Genomic DNA, 23,405 nt, shown 5'->3' with positions numbered 1-23,405 from the left:
GTCCGGCCCTGTGCGACGGACACCCCATTCCGAGAAAATAAGCAAATCCCAATTGCAATCACCAGAGTTTACACACAAGATGCAAATAGGCCTCAAACAAATGAACAGGGGCGAGCAACAGGACTGCTGGTTGCCAGATCCCCTGAGATCTACACAGAATGAATTATTAAATCTTCAATGGGATGGAGAGGCTGGAGAGAAAGTGCACAGGAAGAGGGGGTGGGGGAAACAGACACGCAAAGTCGTATGAATCTCCCTTCTAATCCAATGAAAATTTATTTTCTATGTCACTGTAAATGTTGATTGCTAAGCTGTGGGACAAGTGCACTCTGTGGTGCCATTCAAGCATAAAATGCGTATTTCTATTGGATTTTCTTACGTTTAAGCGTGTTAAATTCCCTCCTGCTACCTCGTGCACAATCGCATCCCCTAGAGTTTCCCCATAACGTAATTACATTGAGGAGCAAATATTGACAGCATTTGTCTTGCGATTTGAAATGCTCAAATTTTCAAACAGAAAAAGCTAATAACAAACAAACCGAGAACAACGCTGTATTTCGATTGGCCAGCTAACTAAATATTAAAAAGTGGCACTTCAGAGGCGGCGGCTTTGAAATTTGGACTGTGTAATGAAAGATTTCCGCTTGTGCTCGGCTTAGCCCCTGACAAGGATTTGCATCCTTTGAAAATGTGCTGACCACCGGCAGGCAAACAGACGTGACCATCTTGACAAACAAGCCAGGTTTAGTGTGGCAGTGCATGTCATTGTGTGTTCGGATAGAAAGGTGTTAGCAGTTTATTTCGATTAGATGGCAGACACAAATCAACGACACATTCCCGAAGAAACAAAAAAAGGCCCTAGTCTCCCAAAAGACACATCATATGTCAAGCCGTCGGGCATCAAATGAATCTCATGAGTGCGTGTTTCCGCAGAGGCTGCTGAGGGCCTTGGCCGGAGTCTGGTCGCAGGTGAGAGGGGTTACATGAATAACAAGCATGTGAATGACTAGAGCCCTTGAGCTGCTTGTAAAAATGCCTCTCAGTGCTTCCAGAACCAATAGCGAAACAAAGGCCAGGAATCTTAATTATTGTGTTATACGTTATTATGAAATCAAAAGTGACTAGAAAAGTGGCTAAAAGCTTTTTTTCTTAATTGTGGAAAAGTGTATCAATTAAAATTATTTAAAAGAAAAAGTCTTTAAGATGTAAAAACATCAATGAATTGGATCACATCCAACTTGTTCCTGTGAATAGGTTTTACTTTTATTTGTGTCACATTAAAGAAGCACGATGCTTTTGATGACAATTGACTGAAATTTCTGAATGAATTTGCAAATAAATGTTCTATTAACTTCCATTTCATCAATAAACAATTAAAAAAAAACAGTCATTTGTCTTTGGAAATGTGCTTCTATAATCATAAAAAATTTAATAAATTGTTAAACCAAACAATCGAAATGTAGGAATTGTTCAGTTTTAATCGGAATGTTCCTAAAAGCGCTACACTTTAACTAAATATTGTGTATTCTAAAATGTTTGTACTTACAGTGAGTGCATGTGTAAAATCATTATACATTTAATTTAAAATTGGATTGGAAATATTGGCATATACATTCACAAAACACAATAAAAACCGCTTTCCTACACCCTTTCCCCCTCCTCTCTGTCATTTAGGCCAACATAGTACCTGGAAGAGACCCTCCTTCATCACCGCCCACCCCTTCACACACACCTCTCACTTAATAAAAAGCTATCCGAACAAGCTCATTTATTTTCCAGAAAATTAACTCGCGTTCAGAGCAGATTAATGATTTTAATCTAAATGAATCAAATTAAAAATTGAAAATGATATTTCCAAAGCCCACAAAAAGGGGGGAAAGACGACAAGGAGAAAGACCATTCCCACTTAACAAATGAGCCTTCAAATATTAAAAAGAGAGCAGAAGTGGGTGATCCTAATGAAATGTGTCCGGTGCTTGGCTACCACACAGCAGATTTGGAGGCGGAAAAAGGAGATGCACTGAGAAAATAAAGAGATATAGAGGGGGTGCCCTGCTCATTGTCCATTCCGAGCCCGTAGAGAATTACTGAGCTATCTGCTTTCTTTAATTATTGTGTCATGCCCTGTTCATTCTCGATTCTTCTTTAAACGAGAAAGAGAGAGAAAATAGCGCGTGAGAAAGAGAGATGATTCTGTGAACGGCTCTGTAAGAAACAAAGAAGAATATCGCCACAGTCACATGACTTTGGTGGGCCGAAGCTAGCGAGTGGGCATTGACTGATGTGGTCAAATTTTGCACGATACTTCAGCGCAAAAACTGTAGTCGTGGCTGGCTGCGTCTCGTACAGGGATTTGTCGCTAACCTGCCAAATGCTCGGCTGACTTAATAGACGGAGTGATGAACGGCGATCATTTTGGGCCCTAGGAATATTGCTTACTGCCAATATTGGAATCGCTTCTGATTGGATCACCATCGGATTTCCCACATCAAGCGTCTGTGGCTCAAGTACACGCATTGGTGAAATCATGTCAAATAGGTCAGATTGAATTGTTTGTGCTCGCGAAAAACCAAACTTGAGTAAAACATTAAAAGGCACACGAATAGAGAGGTGTGACTTGTGTAAAGATGTTATTGGTTATCGAATCACAGCACTGTTTTACCATGAACCATCCTTCATCCAGTATAAAACACATTGAAATTTTAGGGGCTTTTCGAGCGTTGATGGAATGTCAACCAAATGATTGAAATGTTGAAATTTATAATTGGACACACACTGCTATCTCATGGCCCCGTTCATCCACTCACGTTCCCGGGACTGTGCCGGACTCCTGCAGGAGAGCAGAGGCATGTGTGAGGTTGGGCACGGCGGTGGTTTTTATGGTAATTGAGGCAGTTATATGAGGTGGATGTGGACAGCGGCTTTCTTCTGCCGAGACTTAAAGAGAAATAAGCGTGTGTTATCTTCCTGCCGGCAGAGCCGCCCCATTGTTGATTCAATAATACAAGACGGCTCTTATCAGGGCTCGGGGTGACTGATTGGCAGGCCGATATGTTTAGACAATGTGCCGTGTTCAAACTGAATTTACCCAGACCTCCCGTCTGCCCAGGAGCAAGCAGAGCAGAGCGAATTAACACCACACAATGGACTGAGACTCTTTCAACATCTCTACATGCCCCCCTTGGCTCATGTCTTTTTCCAGACTAGAGAAGAAAACGACCTATAACCCTTTATGATGATCATGATAACGGTAAAATTTTTTATAATCAAATAAATGTTTTTATAATTTATATAATGTTTTTTTTTCTTTTTTTATTGTTTATTTATTGAAGAACAGAGCGAGCATACCTGCTTTACAACAACATGGAAAAAAGAAAAAGGGAAACCATCAAGGTCCTGACAAATGCTAAAATACAAATAGATTCATTTCTTTATGGACAATTGTAATACAACAAAAGAAAAAACAACAATTCTGTTGACATTTGAGGGCCCCTGTTTAATCCTATGAGACACCTAATGGCGGAGGCAGAACGAGGTGTTAAAACACGAGTGTGTAGGGGTGAGATATCGGCCAGGGGAGGTGGCGGCAGGTGTTATGGGATCAAAAGGAGGCGATTCGTGCCTTCATCTGGCCTGATGGTGGAGTAAATGAGAACAGATCAGCGGTGCGGTCTGTGGGCAGGTGGCTGTCGGCCGCCGTCTGTCTCCCGGCCATTAAATTGCTGGTAAGATGGAGGGCCTTCCTTTCCTGTAGCCACACTTACAGATCAAAGAGTGACAAATGAGATGTAACTGCACTTGTAAAGCAAGGCTACAATCTGTCAAAGTACAATATCATTTGTGATCTGACGTGGCAACCGTGTTCTCTTTTCCCGACATCTCCGCAAAGCTTGGTTAGGTCTGCCTACAAAACCTGTGTTCGCCTCCAGTGCTTAATTTTTTTTCCTTTTCTTTGAAATATTTTTGGGAAAACGGATATGTTTGTATGGCTCATATGACGTCTGATATTTTGTGGTGATTTTTTGAATCTCCAGAAATTTGCTTAAGAAACAAGATATTTCAAGTATCTCATTTTCTAATCTATTCTTATTTGGATTTCCCCAGAAAGATTGGCTTCTCTTCAGAACTACACGTTCAAGCAAATCACAAACAATAGAAAAGTCCTTAAGCTGTAAAATGATCATGCCAAATCCTCAAAGCATTTCAGTCAAACTCGACCGAAGGCTGTTCCTCATGGTCACTGCCATGCATGTTGGCTTGGTTATTACCTGAGGTAAATCAGTGCTGGGGAAAAAACGACTTAGTGAGCAGTATGACTGCATTAACAAGGCCTCTCTCTGCCTGAACAATTCCTCGCCTCTAAATGATCTAATTAAAGTCTCATCAGTCGTGTGTCTCGGGCCGAGCCCTCCGCTGCTGCATTCCGACACTTTCACACGGCTCGCTGTTCCCTGCTGTGCTTGCACTCCCTTCTGCCTCTGAGATCGCATGGAGGGCTTCTGATAGATCATCAGAAGAGACGGTGGGTGTCTGGTGAGGTTGGGGGGGGGGTATGTGATGGGGAAGTGGGAAATATTATTGACCCACTCATGAAAATGTCCTTCCAGTCAGTAATGCTAAATGAGAGACCAACTGCCTTAACCCACAAACCACACATAAATACAAATGCAACGCATTACTCATAAAAAATATTGTTAATCCAGTAGCCATGTTTGTGGTTTTAAGTATGGTCCTAGTCTAGATTTTAGCAACACATAGAAAACTAATAAAAAAACTCAAAAAACGTGTAAATATTTACAAGCTTTAACTTGACCCAAGTCATGTGGTGGGTCATAGTCTATCAAAGCTGTAAGATTGATGTGGTGTGTGTCACAACGGAAGGGCTGTAAGGCAGTGAGGTAATGGTGGCCGTTTCCATCTGACGGGAGAGATTGCATTAGTGCAGAGGTGGGGAGAGAGAGCCGGAGCAGAGGATGGTGCTGGGGCGGGGCCACACTGGTTAATATGGGGCAGTGGGGACAACCGATGGTATTGTAGGAAGGAGGGAGGCCTGCAGTTTGCTTTATGTCAGTCAGTGGGAGATGAGTGGGTAATTGGCGCTTCACTGTGGCCAGTTTGTTCATTCAACCTTTCAAACGATAGAACCAGCATTTGAGCTTTTTCTGGTGCTGGAACACAACCGAGAGAGAATGAACCGGATATAGTTGAGTCCAAAAGTCAGAGATTGTGTTTCCCCCTCATTTAAACCAAAAACTACATCTAAAGGTTATGTAAAACAAATGTGTACTATTTGTAGGTCACTAAACAAAACTAAGCAAATACGTGTGATTGACCATGATAGCTTTATGTACAAAAGGTTCCCCTGATTCCAAAGAAATACACACGCTGAGTTTATAAACATTCTCAAAACACGCTTAACATTTATGATCCACACTTTTACCTTAAATTGTTATACTGAAAAAATTATGTTGGATTAACATAAAAAATGTACATGGGTCGCACTCGCACACAAAGAAGTTATGTTTACTCAGCATATATTTATCTTTGTTCAAGTTGCCTTATTTATGTTTGTTAAACAAACATGATTTGTATATGTAAACGTTTATATATTTTTTATCGAAGTTCTCAACTCAAATATTTTACTATTAAGTTAACATGAAACAACAACTAATTAAGAAAAATACTTTCCAAATGCATTCTTACGCAAAGCATGCAGGGAACTGTGAATCTCCTGCTCAGTTCTATCAGTTTTATGTTAATACAACGCTAATAACTCATGTAGTCCCAACTTGAACGGATTAAGGCATGAAAGGCATTTAAATTGTGTTGAATTAACTTGTTTAAATTAAGTAAATTGTACATGTAGCAAAAATCTTTTTTTTCATTGTGTACATTTTGTAATGAAAAAGTCAAAACAGAAGAGGTGTGGTAATTGTATCATAGTTTTGGGCCCCATTCTAAATGACTTTTTTGGCTCTTTGTTCTACCCGCTTTGAATTCACTTCATCTGCACCTATTTAAAAACATCAGTACAATTAGGCCTTTTGCCATTTAATTAGCCCTCAGCAATTAACATACAACGAGTAAATGAAATGCTGTGCAATACGCTCACATTAACTTTGCACAGAGTGAAGGTTGCCCTGACTCATCGCAAATAATTGTACAGGTTTATAGTATTTAACCAGTTTTGTTGAACTGAGCATTGGTTGTCTATAACTGTGATATTTGTGTGTGTGTGTCTGTGTGTGGGGGAGACACTAAGGTGCGGTAAACACAGGAACTGTAAGTGTGGTGTGGGTTTACGGCTGACTGACGGGGGTATGACCCTATGAAATACACTCCTCTAAAGAAACTTCGTCTGTCAGTCATATCACCATTTTACCAGCTCTGTGCTGGACAGCCTGGGTTACAGGGAGAGGATAATACTCACTGTTAGTAAGCGCTTGTGTGGGAGTGTGCTTGTTCTGTAACTGTGTGTGCACTTTCTAGCTTTTCTTGCTCACACATATTGTGCTGAGATTTTTCTTCCCAGTGGTAAAACTTAAAAAATACAAAGAATGATTTACTGCAGATCCTTTGTAATGTTTTTAGATTAAACGCATCTGCAAGAAATCCACATTCTAACACACATGAGTGTCTACCATAGATGGTGCACGATGTAAAAAAGCAATAGACAACAACAGGCAGATCTACGGGGATATCTCTGATTGATTAAAACGCTGCATCACACTAAGCAGGTCATTTCTAAACTATTTCTGGATGAGAAATTAGCAGATGCGTGGTGATGTGCCTTGTGGAAACAAACCTCTGAATAGAAATACATTTATAATGCTTTGTTTCAAAGCCCATGACCTATTTTAGTGCAAATTACACAATTGCTTTCATACATGGTGACATTTATGCAAATTAGATGCAGTGTTGTTGTGTGCTTAAAAATAAAAATACATGGCAGCAAATATGCTATTATTTAGTAAACCATTTACATTACAAGATTAATAATGATGGATGAGCCATATGATGCATGGGGCTTGGAAACAAAGAAGTGTGAATGAGTAAACGTTTGCCGGATTCAAACTGACATGGTTTGGATTTCCACAATGTTTTAGCTACAAGAGAGAATCTTTGGAATATCTTTAGGTGCCAAAGAATGGAGCCTTTAGGTGCCAAACAATTGGAGCCTCAGAATGGGTTTGCACAAATACAAGTCGTGTGACTTCCTCCCGATCGACAGTATGTGACAGCACTTGCCATAGATTAATTGCTATTATCTAGCGTCTCAAAGACAGCGGTTCCACATTGCGCCAAATTTAGATTCTCCATCCCCCTCACATGCCTCAAAAGTGTGTGTTTAGAAGTTGTTTATTCCCAATAAGTGCCGATGAGCTCTGCTTTGTGAAGGCAAGCGACTGCAATCACATGTAGCCATGCTACTGGCCTGCTTCCTGACATAAAGAAATAAGGACAAACTCTGTGCACCAGCTGTGTGGGCATCCGGTCCCTGCCAAATTCCAGACCCTGCCCTGCAACCAAATCAGCCTGGCCGACTGGAAAAGCACAGTCTGTGGGCTCAGCATGGTCTGCCTATGCAAAAATTCTGCCGTCTGCAGGCAGCGACGCAGAACCGGACAAGCCTGAGTCCCAGCCTGAGGCCCAGTCAGACTGGTGCCTTCATGTGCACGTAAAGCCCAGTAAGGAAATTTGGTCACAAATCGCAAAGCCCAGTAAGAAAATTGGTTACAAATTACCAAAACAAAGCAGTCCGAGATAGCCACCGTAGGCAAATTGCGGCCAGCGGCCACGGACCACTGCACTGTATGAAGCACTGATTACGCCACATCAGTCAAAAGTGGCACGTTACTGTTGCATTGTTATGACAGCAGGGCAGCTGCTTGAATTTGCTGCTTTGGTGCGGTTGTGAGAGCCCATACAGAGCCATTAAAAGGTCAGCAGGTGCTGCACGAGTGGCCACACGAGCATCCCAGCGGAGGCGTTCTCCGGGATTGCAGGCAGCAGGCAGCAAACGCTTGCGATGAGGGACATGCCGAATGCTGGAAGCAGTCCAGACTCTATTTCTGAGCCACTCAATCATGGGCTCAATCGAAGGCCTCCGCTTCAGGAGCGTCTGCCAGGCCTGAGGAAGTACACGTTCACAGCGGCACACGCATTTACTGGGCTCTGCGGGGAGCACTTCAGACTATCCTCTCTGACACTACGCCACGCTGCTGTTTACCAAACTGGCATCACTGGGGTTCATATGGTGACATGGTCACATTTCCTAGCTTACAAAATTTACGAAAGAATAAAGTAAAGGTGGGCATGCATGTATGTATACACATCTAATTACCCAAATACCAGCCAGTGATGTGCCAAGCAGCTGCCTCCAGGGAGAAATCTATTAAATCTATAAAAGTGTCAGCAAAGGGGCCCCGGTGCTCCGGGAGGATAACGAATAGAGCGCAGACCTCCAGCTGTCCCTCTGCCCACAAGTGTTTTGGAAATGCACGAGAGAGGGTAAGCAAGGAGGATGGGAGCAGTCCTCCGAAGTCAGCAGCATGTAAAATCTTTCCCGTCTGGCTGGGCTCCAAACAAACAAGGCTCATTCTGCCTCAGATTTAGCACGGGGAATTCTACCAATCCCTGGGGGTTGCTCAAATGCCTAAAGATGTAATTTAGTTGGGAATGGAGAGCACCAGGGAACAAGGTGAACAGAGGGATCTGCGAGTTGCGGGATCTGCGGGGTGAAATTGGTGGGGAGGGGAGAGCGGTGGCAAGGGAGAGCTGAGAAATTCGGGATTTGAGCTCGTGCCTTCTGTCGCTGCTGCAGAAGAGGTGGAGAAGGCGAAATTATGACCTTTCTCTCTCGGCACGAAAAAATACAAACCTCTCAGCAATTAAGAGGAGTTAATGCCCTAATTATGAGTGTCGTTTTAGGCAGCGCCAGAGGGGATCTCCTAAATAGGAAGAGAGGGTCAGGGGAGAAAGCGGAGGGTGAGATCGGGGAAAGGCAGGCTAACTAACCCAGCTGTTTCAATCCAGACCAAACCTGAAGCTGGTCAATAGTTTTCAAGCAGTAGCAATGAATAGGATAGTCGAATGGCTCCCAAATGACCCGTGCAAGGTTATTTCAGGTGAAGCAACCTGATCGCTCAAGCTCTCAAACCCTGAAGCGTGCGTTGAGTGTAGGAGAAAGGTGTGTGCTGTGATACACATCACTTGCACTGTCAAGCAAGGGCTGCCAGTCAGTTATGACACTATAATGAGCCTGTCATGATATTCAAATGGCTTCGTTCTGAAGAGCGTGACTGTCTCCGGTGCACACTTCAGTGCCACATTTCTCCTTCACAAGTTGAGGGGCACTCTCCAGTCATCAGCTGGGACGTCAAACGCATCTTTACTTTGATGACAAGTAATAAAAAATATATAAATATTTAGATAATAATGTAAACTTGTTGGTTTGAGAGACAGTTAACTCAAAAAGGAAAATGCTGTCATCATTTATTCATCCTCTTGTCATTTCAAAGCTGTATGACTTTCTTTCTTCTGGAGAACACAAAAGAAGATCATTTAAAGAATGTTGGTAACCGAACCATGGTGGTACCGAATGCATTTGCATTAGTTTTGTTTCCATACAGTAGAAGTGAATTGGTACCGCTGTTCATCACCTATCCTTTAATACAAAACAAAGCTTTAGCTCTAATCATCAATACTCTTTACCAATAGATTTTCTATCTAGTTGCCTTTACACACCACAAGAACAAAATTAGCCACATATTCTAGTAATGCTTTACTTGCAAGAAGATGGACAACGGATTGTTCATTAATGAGGAGATGGGTCGCATCTCAAACTAAAGGTGCAGAGCACCCTCTGTTCTGGAATAAAAACAAACCAGCTGTGAGAAGAAGTCGCCACTCTGACATTTAGAAGCACAGACAGAGGCGCTATCTAGGAATAAAGTAGGCCAAACTACAGAGGGAGAAGGAGCGAGAAAAAGACTGCATAATGATATCACCCCCCAGAGAGCTCTCTTTAAGACGATGGCTCTCTATTTTGGGGAGGCAAGGGTGGGGGAACGTGGTGGGTGGAGGGTGGTCTCAGACGGGTCCTCTCCTCCGGCTCTAAATGAATGGCGGCATTGCATAATCCAGCGAGCCTCGCCCGCTGACAGCGCAGTGATTTATGCCCCCCGTCAGAGGAGGAGAGGGGCGAGAAAGCGAGAGGCAGCCAAGGAAGGGACGGAGTGTGAGAAAATGAGAGGGAAAGAGAGGAATGAGAGATATTACAGAAAGAAAGAGGAAAAGATAAGGGAAAATGTAAAGAACATTGTAACAAATGGATGACATAAAGAAGTGGTGTGGAAAAGCAAAAGGTGAGATAAAGGCACTTTTTGTAGGACTTTGTAGCTCTCTGGATCGGTCGGTACATCATTGGGACTCCCTGATTCATCATACACATACACAAAAATACTAAATAAATAATAACAAAGTGTGCAATTTCTGAACCAAACAGAATTGCTATTTATTTGGTCTGCCAAACAAAACAACCACAAAACACTAAGCCAATGGTGACGTCTTCTAAAATTATGAGGCTCTGATGTTAGTATTAAAAGTTTTCGCTTTGATGACAAAGGGGACATATGCATTGGCATTAAAATTAAATCACTGAACCTAGAGGAGCCTGATAAAAACGCTAGTTTAAAAAAATAATAATTCAAACTGCACTTTTGAACAAGCTTTTGAATCTGAAGTCTTAAATAGTTTTAGCTGCTTCTACTATTACAGGAACCACACACTTTAATTTAAATGTCATAAAGAGTTTGAATCTATACAGTCTGCATCAGTTTAGCTGATGAGGTGATTTTGGCTGGGAGAGGCTTAGAGTGTTTCTGACCTCTGTGATTTTTGGTTGTGACATGTTCTATGTCAGCCATGATAAACGTGACAGTGGCCAGTATGGCGTTTGTCACTGAAGAGTTGGCTGCACAGAACCGGTGGAATTTTAAGAGGGATTTGATACGATGAAGCAGGCTTTGAGTTTTAAATTGCTCTCTTGCTCTGACTAAAAGCAGCACACACACTCTATATGTATGTCAGTGTGTATGTATGCGAGACAGAAAGAGAGAGAGAGAGAGAGAGAGAGAGAGAGAGAGAAAGAGAGAGAGAGAGAGAAGGAGAGACTTTAGCCTACTCATATCTACAGGCAGGCTTGGATATTTTGCTTCCATGGCTGCACGTGTCCCCAGAGAAATGCAATGGGGAGAGCCAGTGCTGTCAGAATCCAAACTCTAGTCTTTGTTAGGATAGCCTCTCTCCATAACACAGCACAATAATTGGATGAGCGCTAATTGCCTTGTGTAGGAATTAGGTGTTACATATTTGAGAGGTGCATGCCATCAATGCCAACCTGCATCGACACATCACTCTTTTTTCCCTCCCTTATTCAGTGTGGAGGAAGGAAAAAAAGAGACATTTCTTGCAGGATGCAGACATACAGTACATGGCTCTTGTTTTGTATGCTGTTTCTATATTTTCTTCTGAATTTTTTTTTTCTCCCAAACTGCAAATTTAAATATTGTTTTGTACTTTCATTCATTTGCAGAGAACAAATAGTACAAAATAACAAAAAAAGATGCAATGTGTGCAGATCTTGAAGACAACAAGTTCATATTCATGTTCACATTAAATGCTTACATTTAATGGAGTGGTTAACTTGTATTGAAGTTTCTGTGTGCAGACATGAAGGATCACTGACAGAGAAACCATCATCAAACACACACATTTCCCATCTGCATGTGAACACAATGGTTGTACATTTTCAATGAGTACGTGCCTCTTTGCACCAGTTTTTGAAATAGCATTAAATTGTTGTGAAGAAGTACTTCTTCTTTAAGTGTATGTGTGTGTGACAAGGGCTTTGTGCACCCTCAATGCATGCATCAGCTCTCCTGTGAGTGTTTGCGAACTGCATCTCTCTAAGTGTTGTGTAATAAGCACTCTTCAGTCCTGATGTACGGCTCGAGTTCCCCTCACGCTGCGTTCCGCTGGGTTCTTTAGCTCCGGCATGTTAGCGCTGATTCCCGTCTGCGGTCTCAGGCCAGCGCTCTGTCAGACCCCGTCCCTGTCTCTCTGACTGTCTGTGGATATAATTTTACAGTTGGGTGGCTGGAGGTAGCGACGCGGCAGGCGTTTAGCCCCCAGGGTCAGACAGAGACGTGGCTGCAGGCAGCAATTTCCTTGCAGCTAGAGCGTGTGCGCGTCTGCGAGGTGAGCACCTGCACACAGATCTCACTACAACGGCGAATGTTTGTTGTTACTGAGATGAGTGTTGAGAAGCATTTCTGTGCATATGTATGTGTGTGTGTTTGTATGAGTGCTAAGTTGCCATACCACGTAAAAAACAATTATAGGATTTACTATTTTTGTGTGTTTTGTGTTACAGTTTTTTATAGTTCATTTTAAAGTAAAAGTACATTTTTTGTATAGGCTTTTACACTGCTTTAAGTACATTTGACTTATTTTCTTGTTTCAAGTTTTAGCGCACAGTCTTTTAAAAGTAAAATGTACTTTGCATTGGTGTAGATGCTGGTAATGAATCAAGACCAGGTTTTCAAAACAACTTAAAACTATAGTTTGCACCAAACTATATAAATTCCTGTTATTTTGGATTGGGGAATATGGTAACGTGACTCATGTTTAATCCCCAGGCATTTTTTATCTACTATGTTACGTTGCACAAAAGTATATATTTTTATTTACAAAAACAATACGTGTAAAAATCTATTTTATGAACTTCTGACAGGCTGCATCACAAGTAAATTTTGTAAAGTTGCTATACTGTCTCTTATGTATTTGGATGCTATCTTATCAAAACTCTTAACATACATAAACAATGTAATTGGGAAAACAACATTGGTCGTGAATCACTTCCTATTTTTTAAACACTGCACAGATATATGAATAAAATAAAACGAAAACAACATTTAGAATTGCATCAAAATGTTAAACAAGCATATTTAAGACTTACATATGTTACATTTAAAGGGATAGTTCTTCCAACAATCTGTCATCATTTACTCACCCTCAGGTTGTTTCAAACCTGTTTAAATGTCTTTGTTTCAATGAACACAGAGTTCTCGGGCACCATGACTACCATTTAATTCTTAATGTCCTGGAACTGGAAATTACAACAAATCTTGCAAATATCTTTCTTTGTGTTCATCAGAACAAAGTAATTTATACAGGTATGAAAGTACATGAGCGTGAGTAAATAATGACAGAATTTCCATTTTTGGATGAACGATCCCTTTAACACTGAAACAGGACTTGCTTCTAGATTAGTGTTGTTTACATATTGCAAAATGGTCTGTCAATGTAAATGCTTGACGGTCTTGAAAGTGATTGCAGATCTCAAACACCAGCACCACTGTGGTGAAAAAGTGAAAGATTTCATCCGTAGCATACCAAACTGCATGCGTGTGCTGTGGATATCTGTGTAAAGAATCCTTTCTTTATCTGGTTTACTTATCCCCTCCCCACCTTCAGCTCTCCCAGGAGTGACAGGGCTAATTTCAGACAGATCTTCCCCTTAAGCAAGCTGCTGGCTACGGGTAACATCCCAACCCCCTCCCCTAAAACTCTCCACCCACCTATACTACAAACAGCGCATCTGCACGGACACTGACACGTCGATTTATCCAGTACCTCACTAAAGCTAACCAGCTACAGTTAACGCCGACTGACAACTAACACGCACATACACACTAATGACAGGCCTGGATTTGACCTCATCATAGGAATGTGTAATCTGCCCAAAATCACTGTAAAACAATCTACATGCACGCACCTAACATTCAAATGTAGCTACTTAAGTGCTGCAAAACCAACAAACACAAAGTCAACAATGTTAGCATAATGTTTTACTCAAACAACCCAGGAGGGAACTCACCAGTAAAACAAAATAAATTATAATATTTCATAGAAATAGGTATGAGGTTGAATTGTGTTTGCAAGTGGGTTTTTTATGTTCTTTGTCTGTAATGCAAACATGTTTTGGGGAAAAATAAGAAAATTGATGCATCAATTTTCCAAATGACCCTTATTCATATGTAGAGGGGGACCTCTGTATTAAATTCAAGCACTTTACAACAAATGGTTGTGCCATTGGGTGCCATTTTGATATATGTGTGTATGGGTGGCTAGCAGCAAGAACAAAAGGCTGCTATTTGTCTGGGTGCTCATGGGAGAAGATGCCATATCAAACATGCAACTACATCCCTCAGACCTTTCTGAAAACAGGCCTCTACTTATCAATTACCTACCTGTCAGCAACACAGGCCGTGTAGGCAAATGTCCCTGCACGGGGCAACAATAGCATTGAATGAAATTGCTGTGTGTGTGTTGGGTGTGAGAGAAAAATATTGAGAACATGAAAAGGAGACGTTTCACACAAAATACCATATTACACAACCAAAAAGCATGCATGCAAATTGTGTATGGTACAATGCATCGCTCTCTCACAAACAAACACACACATTCACTCAACGCAAACACATGCAGACCTGTGGGGCATTTACGCCTGCTGTTGCTCTGCAGCTATGTTGTTTTGGTATAATGTGAGCTGACCACTCAGGTCCACAGAAGGCAGGTTGGCTGCAGGCTTTGTATGTGTGTCTGGTCTTGTGTCTTTGTGAATAAGGTGCAGTCTACCTGATCATGACTTCAAGGGGGAGGGCATTTGTTTCCACACACACACACACACACGCACACACAGACCTCATGTTGATTTGCCCCTGGCTTTACATTGAGCCTATGAGGGCTGTCACTGTCACATGCACACCTGCGTATCCTGTGAACCTGTGCTGTGAGTGACAGAAGCAGAGCCTACCACTCATTCTCTCTCTCGTCCTACCTATGACGCCAATTCTTTCGGAGACAGACAAAACACTTCCTGTCTGTCTGGATGAGAATCGAGGAAACAAGAGAGCTGAGAGGTGCAGAACTGCATGGTGTGTTTTTGCTGCTGAATATATCAGAAATGACTTTTTCCTTTTGTGAAGGTTAAAGGCTAGTTCAGGCAGCTCCTCTGTAAACATTTAACATCAAAGCAGGGAAAGCCAGGAGAGCGCGTGCTTGCGTTTCCACAGGAGAATGGTGGTTTGAAAATAACTGCTTGTCCATTTGGCAGACCTCTGAGAACATGCCTTACAGGTCAGCTCTCTAAATAATAACCAGTCTTGTTAGTTAGAACTGGGCCTGGAGGTTTCAACCTTGACTTCATTTCAGACCTGTTCAATTTTTTTCTTGGCTCTTTTTTTTCACAAACTAACCTGCTTGTTTTCTGTGAGTAGTGAAGTGAGGAGTACAGTTGGTCAAACAATACAATTCTAGAGTTGTATTACCCTCTTTGCTGATAAGACCAGCCTAGATAAATTGCCATGGTGCCAACTATAATGAGTATACTGGTTATAATGGTTGAACAAGAAAAGCCCCTTGTCAGGTTAAAAAGTAATTTATGAACACCACCATGCCAAACTCAACATACACTGGTCTTTTTTAGGAGGATTTCCTCTATCCCCTCTTTGTCACTCACCTTCTCGCATCATGCCAACAGTCAGACACTTCATAAAGCGGCAGGCTTGGCAGGACTTCCTTCTGCGTTTGGTGATCTCACATTCATTGGTGGCCGGGCAGCTGTACTCGATGTTTCCTGTGGCAAGGCATGTAGAGAGAAGGAACAGAGAGTGTTTAATGACTGCAAACCAAAACCGCATTGTAGCCAACAAGAAGAGTGAATGTTCAAAGCTGCACTACGGAACAAAAACATTTTTCTGCCCACTCGGATGATAAATAGACATGTTACCTCACTCTTGTATCAGTTCCAAGTCTACTGGCAGTCTTGTGAATAGCTAATGCACAGTTCCTGATTTTAAAATTGGGAGTGAATTTTCAGTCAGGTTAAACCCAAATCACAGCTGAAATACTGAGTGAATTTGTCAGTTCAGCTGGACACAGTGAATAACAGTAATGACATCCCATCATTTCTGCATATGTGTGTCACAGAGAGTAAAATGTGATGCAGGAAAGCGCCACTGGCTCTTCTCAGAGGTCGTGTATCATGGAGCTGTGCAAAGCTGGATAGGCAGGGAGACAAGAAAGCTGGACCTAACCGAGCCTACACAAAGACCCTGCAGGTCACAATTCACCTTTGAGTGAACTTTCAATCTCTGCCCCTCATCTGCCAGTCTACCATACAAACAAAGGCGTGAGTCTATAACTGCAACCCTTTGTGAAGTAGACAGCCTCTTGTGAGCTTGATAAATGTATTTATTGAGGACTGTAATTTAGTAAAGGTAAGAAATAAAAGTCTGATGAACAGACTGGCACAGTATAACGTTTTTTTTGGCTGTGTTATAAGAATGTCTTGCCAGATATAATAATTTATAATGTTGTGAATTAAGGGTTTGGAACAGGTTGTGGCAGAGAAAATTCTCAGTTTATAGAAAGAGTTTGTGCTATACAACAACCAAAAGCAAACACACTTCTTGTGCTAAAAGGCTCTCTCTCACACACACACTCATGCAATTAACATAGGGCCCGTCTGGGACCTCCACACTGATGAAATATTTCCGAGTTAATCAGACTTTGTAAACACTGATTTGTATTGACTTCTCTTCTGTGAACTGATGTTTCCTCATTAAAAAGCAGATTAGCAGCCCGAGCGGGGGGGGGGGGGGGGGGGTAAATGCTCAAGACTGCTAATTCAACAGGAAACAGTATTTAAAGTATGCATGTCCATTAAACTGAGCTCCAATATTCATTAGTCAGGTAATCTCCAGAAACCATTAGGGTCTTTGGATTGTGAGGTGTGTGGAATGGGGAAGCGTATGGAGGTGCTGGTCAATTCTCATGAGAGCTGAGGGGGTTGAGTGGTCTTAACCGACTGGGAATGTTAAGGGGGGGAAATCCTTGCCTATCTAATATAATGTAGGTGGTTTCCTTCTAGCAGCTGAATGCCAATGGCTTGAGAGCTGTGGCCAGGTTATCAACACAATGGAATGATGACTGTGTGTGTGTGTGTGTGTGTGTGTGTGTGTGTGTGTGTGTAAGCTGACAGTATAGAGAGATGTGATTTGAGTTAGGTGGCAGTCGATTAGTGCAATGTCCATTGTCTATCACTCAAGCGCCCGCCGAGAGGTTTCAAACAAGATATAAAATGTCCCAGGCACTTTCTTGGACAGCCTATCTTCATACAAACACTAGACTTTAATCATTTATTGGTTGCAGTGCCAATATAGCTCATTACCAGAGCATGGCAACACATGACCTTGGGCTGACCTTATGCTACAGTTTCTCGTGTGTTTATGTGGTAGGAAACGACTTTGGGAGTATCTTTTGGACTTGGGCTGTTGTATTCTCTGTGTCCCCCACCTATATTATGCCAATGCCTGGATGTGAGTGGCTCAATTGGGAGATGATAGATGCAGGTTGTCAGGTGGCATTGGAGCAGTGCCACCAGAATGCCAGCTGCCAGTGATCTGAGTGGCCATGGCGCCTGAGCCACTGCCTCTCCCAGCACCCCGTGCCGAAACCACAGTCCTGACACCCCTGCACTCTTCTCCACTCCCTCCTCAAAAACAGCCAGTCTGGAAGTCAATAAATGTCCAGCTGGATGGGTTGTTGTTGAAAATTGCCAAGAGTTTTATTGGCTAATGGGATGAAACATACCAGTATGTCAAATTCCCACCTTTAAAGGCTCTAGACTGTGTTCAGGACAAGTGTAATATCTGACCTATTTGTATATTTAATTATTGCAAACCTTCATAGATTTCCTTAAAGAACTAACATTGTATTTCTTTGTTGCAAATACAGTCAACTAATAATACAGTCAACTAATAATACAGTCAACTAATAATAGTGCCCCCTATGTGATTGGTGCTAGCTTTTTTCTAAATCAACCAAGCTAAGTTCTAGCTAAGGAAGGGTAAAAGCCAACCTTGAATGGTCCTCTTGAAAAAGGCCTTGCAGGCCTCGCAGGAGGCAACGCCGTAGTGGTAGCCAGATGCGATGTCCCCACACACCAGACACAGGCGCTTGGGCATAGAGTTGAGCATATACTCGCATTTGATCTGTGAGTCTTCTGCAATGGTGCTGGAACAGTCCTCATAGCGTTTGGCTCCGGCCCCGTTGGGGCCCAGTGCACCTGTTGGGCCGTAAAGAGTGGGCGAGTCCAGACCGTTCTGATGGCCGTTCATTGTGGAGCTGTAGCTACCGCTGGCGTCTGAAGAGCCGCCGGGGCTGTGGTGATTTACGCTGTCTGTCAGTGAGGCTGGGCTGGAAGGTTCCGTCTTAATGTAGGAGGGGCAACTCGACTCAATGTGGCGGTCCTTGCTGGACATTCTGCAGAGCAGCCTGCAGGACAAAGATGAATATAGAAGATTTTGTTAGTCACAAGTGAATGTAACCAACTGTGAATGATGATCTTCAAGAATGTGCAGCCTTAAAATGTAATGCCTGTAGACTTCTCAATGTGTCTGAGTTATTGAGACATAAACCCCTAGTGGCTACAGAATCGTAGACCTCCATTCTGCACATGGGTCCACTTCAGCCTTAAGAAGAACTTTCGGCTAAAAAAAGCTCCAGATTGTGAATTCAGAAATCCGTTTTTTAGCATGTTAATGACTTCTCTGAGAGGAAACCATAAGAGGAGAGGCATATGAGAGCCAGCGTACCACAGTCCCATGGGTCTCACTAAAGTGTCTGAGTGGTTGTATATCTGTATGGCTGTAAGGAGGAGAGCTAACACTGCTACTCTAGTATACTGTGCAGGCAATTGAACTCAAAAGAAATGTGGCACAAGCGACTTATGTTGTTATAGCTACAGATGTTGCTCGAACGATTTTGGACATCTAGATTATTTATCTTTTTTTATATAAAGCCATATGGACACGTACAGCATACAACTTTGCCAAAAATAAAGCGGACACAACTTATTTGAAATACTACTGAAATACGTCTAGAATTTTTCGAAGACATTTATTTATTAAGAAAAGATTGGCTCATTTTAGGGGCCAATATTTGACCGCTGGAACTGACCTTCAAATGCATATTTATTAAAACAGGGTGCTATTTAGAAATAGCAATTTGTATATTTTATATTATAATCAATATCAAAATATAACATAAATACACTATATATGGATAAATAATATAAAAGACACATGAATTCAATTAAATAACAAAACCACAGATATCTAGGACATTCTTTTTTAATAATGGTGTCATGATACATTTTTGACCTTGTCTAGAATAAGACAAAAGCTCTGGAGCTACTGAGATTTCAAAACAAACAACAAAAAGTTAACAAAAAAGGTTCACTACTAGGTTCCATAAATATACCATGCCATTTCTCTGCATCACTCAAATGGGCCATCTTTACAAAAAAGTGCTAAAAGCCATTTCCTGAGATTGTGAATCAAGAGGTGGGATCCGGTGATCAAATGCACAATGACAGACGAGCGTCCGCAGGGCAGAAGGGAGAGGGACAGCGCGCACAGCCCAGCGCCATCACTCACTCTCCAGTCAATATCAACTTGTTCTACATGACTGTAATCAGTACGGAGGCGCAAAGCAGTTCCATCATCCTAGCCCATGGCCACACACTCGCACGCATGCATCGACAAACCGAAAAAAAAACAGGCACGAAAACGCAAACATCCAGTATCAATCCAGTAACACAAACAGACACCCACACAGCCAAAAGCAGAGACACTTCAAAGCTAAACAAAAGAGCAGGCCCACCACCCCGCCCCACATCGCTCAATACCACCAACCCATTTAGTTTGAGCTCTCCCAGTCTCCCCACCCCCTGCACACAGCCCTGAGAGAGTGGCCTATTAATGAGAGCTGTAATTAATAGATATCTCTGCTCTGTCTTACAGGAGGCTTCAAGGCCTGCAAGAGTGGATTAACTATTTCCCCTGTCAACAATCGTGAAGACCCTGAGCTAGGCCCTGCAGGGCGTAGTGGGGGTGGAGGTCGGCACTTCAGTAGAGCTCCGCCAATTAACCGCTCCTGAATATCTACATTCAGCACAATGTGATTGTGTTTGTTTCTCTAAAAACCTTAGAGGTCTTCAGGGGTTGTGATTTCAAACATTCGCCACACGCACAAATGGACTCTCTATTTTCTCCCGACTAGCGTTACGATGTGAAATAGGGAGAGAAACAAAGTGGTTATATAGAAAGAATGAAAATCACAGTGGATTTATATTGACATATCGGGCTGTTTTAACATGGAGATGAAGGGGGACAAATAAAATGGCCAGTGTGAAGGACCACACAAAGGTCTTTTTAATTAAGGAAGCCCGCTTCTCAATGAGGGCTCTAAAATCCGGTCGGCTTGTAAAAGATGACTTCTTCTGAGGCCCATAAAGCGAGTGAATGAGAAAGAGAAGGAGAGAGACTTTTAAAGAAACCAGACCACCTTATAACTCTAAGGGTTTGTGGAGAATCACAGAACAAATATCTGCAAAGAATTCAATTCTTGACACTGATATGGATAATTATTTTAGCATTATAAACCGGTTTTAAACATGAGGTATGTAAAATGTATTCTGTCGTCCAAGTTTAATACGCAGAGTCATTCTAAGGCTGATTTTCCCATAAACACTGGCTTATCCAATTGTCTGAGTTTGGGGCGGGACTATGGGTTTCAAAGGGTATTTTTGCAATCTGGTGACGCTAGTGGTGCAGACATACACACTTTACATAAATAACTTTACTCAGTTTAAACATGCTTTTGAATAAATGTTCTACGAGGTCAAACAAAAAGATGTATAATTGGAGGTGAATAGGTGAACGTTCAGCCATTAATGCCTTCTGGCATAAAAGCTCAGAGCAAAATGTGCTGAGTCAACGCACCTGTTTCCTTGTATTGCAGTGAGAGGCAATCGATTATGAAAAAGCTCCTATTACACTTCTACTGATGCATCACCGATACGCACACACACTCACACACGCTCACAGACAGGTGTCTTGAGTGTGCTGAGGGCCACAGAGGTATTCCAGAACATTCCAGTAATGTCAGGGATGCATGTTGTGTATTTATACACAGTGTAAAGCCGGTTAAAATCTGTGAAAACACAGGCACCAGAAGCTGTTTATACCCACAACATATCCTCTCATTCTATTTAGGGTAACAGAGACAAACTGGTTTTGTGTGACGGCTGAGAAACCCAGAGAGAGCAACAGAGTCAAAGCGGTGGGTAACAAAAGAGAAAGGGGGCCCTGCATTGAAGGGACCCCTTATGCTTTATAGCGGTGCTCTTAAGACTCTCAACGGGAGACACCCTGCTCTATAACTCTGACTGAAAGTTATTAGCGTACTCTTTTTCGCCTGCTCTTTGAAATTCTATGACTCTATTAATCCAAACCTGCAATATTCACAACTATCTATAAATTCAATTGTCAGATGGTGGATTTTTATTCCCGGCCACACTCGATTCCAAAATTAGAGGCAGTAAAATTCACATTAGCTCTAAGAAAAATGGAATTCTAAAGCCTATATTTTAGAAGAAAAGAAAGCGCTTTCCGACAGAGAAGAGACTATTTGAGAGGTAATGATATTATCTGTTTTTACCATAGCCTGGTGCCGAGCTTCAATCCCATAGTGTGTCATTAACAAAAGAAGTTCTTATGCTGAAAAAGCAGTGAATTTAGTTTAAGCTTATGAATGGAAATAATAATTGTCAAGTGGAGGGGTATAAAAAAGCCAGACGATATTCTGCCAAGATAGAAATACAGCAGAAGACATAATCAGATGTTCTTTATTGTTAGGGGCATTATTGTTATTCTACATTATAAATAGTTCCTAAAGTCCTCGTAAATTTTACTTACAGCTTTTATCATGTTGAGGTTCTAGTTAGTCTGTGATGTTGTCGAAATGAAATATAGAGGAAATAAAGATATTTCATGGTTTTGTAAACTAGAAAGTATGAAAATGTCTGTGTTACGGCCTTTATCAGCCTCTGGTGTCACTGTGGATCAGCAAAATGAAGATGAATGAGATTAGAAAATTAGGTTCAGAAATAAGCATAGATTAAATCTTAATTGAGATTCAGGCAAATAGAAAAAGCATATGAAAGCTGTCATATTTAACCCTAACAACTTGCTCAGACGTTTCTGCACATAATAGTATTTAAATCAATTTTTTTTTTGTTAACTTTAAAAGCAAATAAAAAGCAGTACAAGAAAAATCCATAAAAAATGTTTTTTACATAACAGCGGCAGGACAAAAATACATTAGTGCCTAAACCTGGATTCTATTATTGGTTAACATTTTTGTGCTGTAATTTTCAGGAAAGTACTACATAGATCTTGTAGAGGAAATTGTATTCCTGATTTTATTCAGATATCAAATATTTAATCCTTTTATTTGCTCACTTCAATGTTGAAAGATTTGTTTAAATTCTGAGAGGATCTGTGACCAAAGAGATTATTGTTTTCTGTTGGTTTTTCCTCTAGCTGTCTGCGCTCTCTTATTTTATGTGCTGAGGCAAAGCGTCACAAATCAGCAGGAAAACAATTTTGGAAAACACAGCCACTTGGCAATGACAAGCTGTCATTAGAATGTTTGATCCAGTGCTCTGACAACTATAGAGGCAAACATATAATCATTGCATTAAGCCACAGCCACTGAGAGTTTTCTCTCTCTCTGCAGGAAAGCGTGAGTGTGTGATATATCTAAAGGCTACACGGTTAGCTACGTAAGTGCTGGAATAGAGTCACCAACGAGGACCACTGGACTACTGTGTCGAGCTTCTGGCTGTTTTACATACAGTGCGCTGAGCTGAATGAGTAGTAACATGTTTTGGACATTTTATTGTTTATTTTTATATTTTAAAAGAATATTTTAATACACTTTTATGCACAACAGCATCATTACATTTTGCCCAAACTTGTGAAGTCCATGCCAGCTTAGGGGCGATTCACATTTCAATCAATTGCGCGTGCATGTTCGTAATTTTAAATGTAGATAAGGGACAGGCGCGAGCAAATAGGGTGCGACGCGGGAGCACATTGTTCTAGGCGTGTTGCTGCCGCATCGAGATTCAGATAGTTCAACTTTACAGAGTGCCATGTGCGCACCACGGTTCGTTTGACTAGAGAAAGCGGCGCAGTGGTTTTAGATGGGAACTGTGAATTGCCCCTTACATGGACAGTTCACCCAAAAATGAAAATTCTGTCATCATTTACTCAAGTTGTACTAATACAATATTAATGTTGCTGTTCTGTTGAAAACAAAAAAATATATTTGGAAGAACCCTTTGAAACCCTAACAGTTTTGGGAAACAATTGACCCCAGTTGTAAAAATCTCCTATTGTAGTCAATAGTGCCCCAAAACTGTTTTC

The 23,405-nt window shown here is 41.6% G+C and overlaps 1 protein-coding gene across 1 annotated transcript in view; it reads right to left on the bottom strand.

Annotated features, from left to right (window-relative positions):
- Positions 1-23,405, bottom strand: part of esrrga (estrogen-related receptor gamma a) — a 64,741-nt gene that overhangs the window by 27,131 nt on the left and 14,205 nt on the right. The window contains exons 3-4 of the mRNA XM_079458948.1: positions 17,990-18,405; positions 15,587-15,703 (exon numbers count right to left, since the gene is read on the bottom strand). Coding sequence (XP_079315074.1) covers positions 15,587-15,703; positions 17,990-18,405 — 533 coding nt within the window. The remainder of the gene's footprint in view (positions 1-15,586; positions 15,704-17,989; positions 18,406-23,405) is intronic.

Source organism: Barbatula barbatula (genome assembly GCF_947034865.1).
Source record: "Barbatula barbatula genome assembly, chromosome: 6".
Classification (NCBI taxonomy): domain Eukaryota; kingdom Metazoa; phylum Chordata; class Actinopteri; order Cypriniformes; family Nemacheilidae; genus Barbatula; species Barbatula barbatula.
This window is presented reverse-complemented; position numbering and strand designations above follow the sequence as displayed.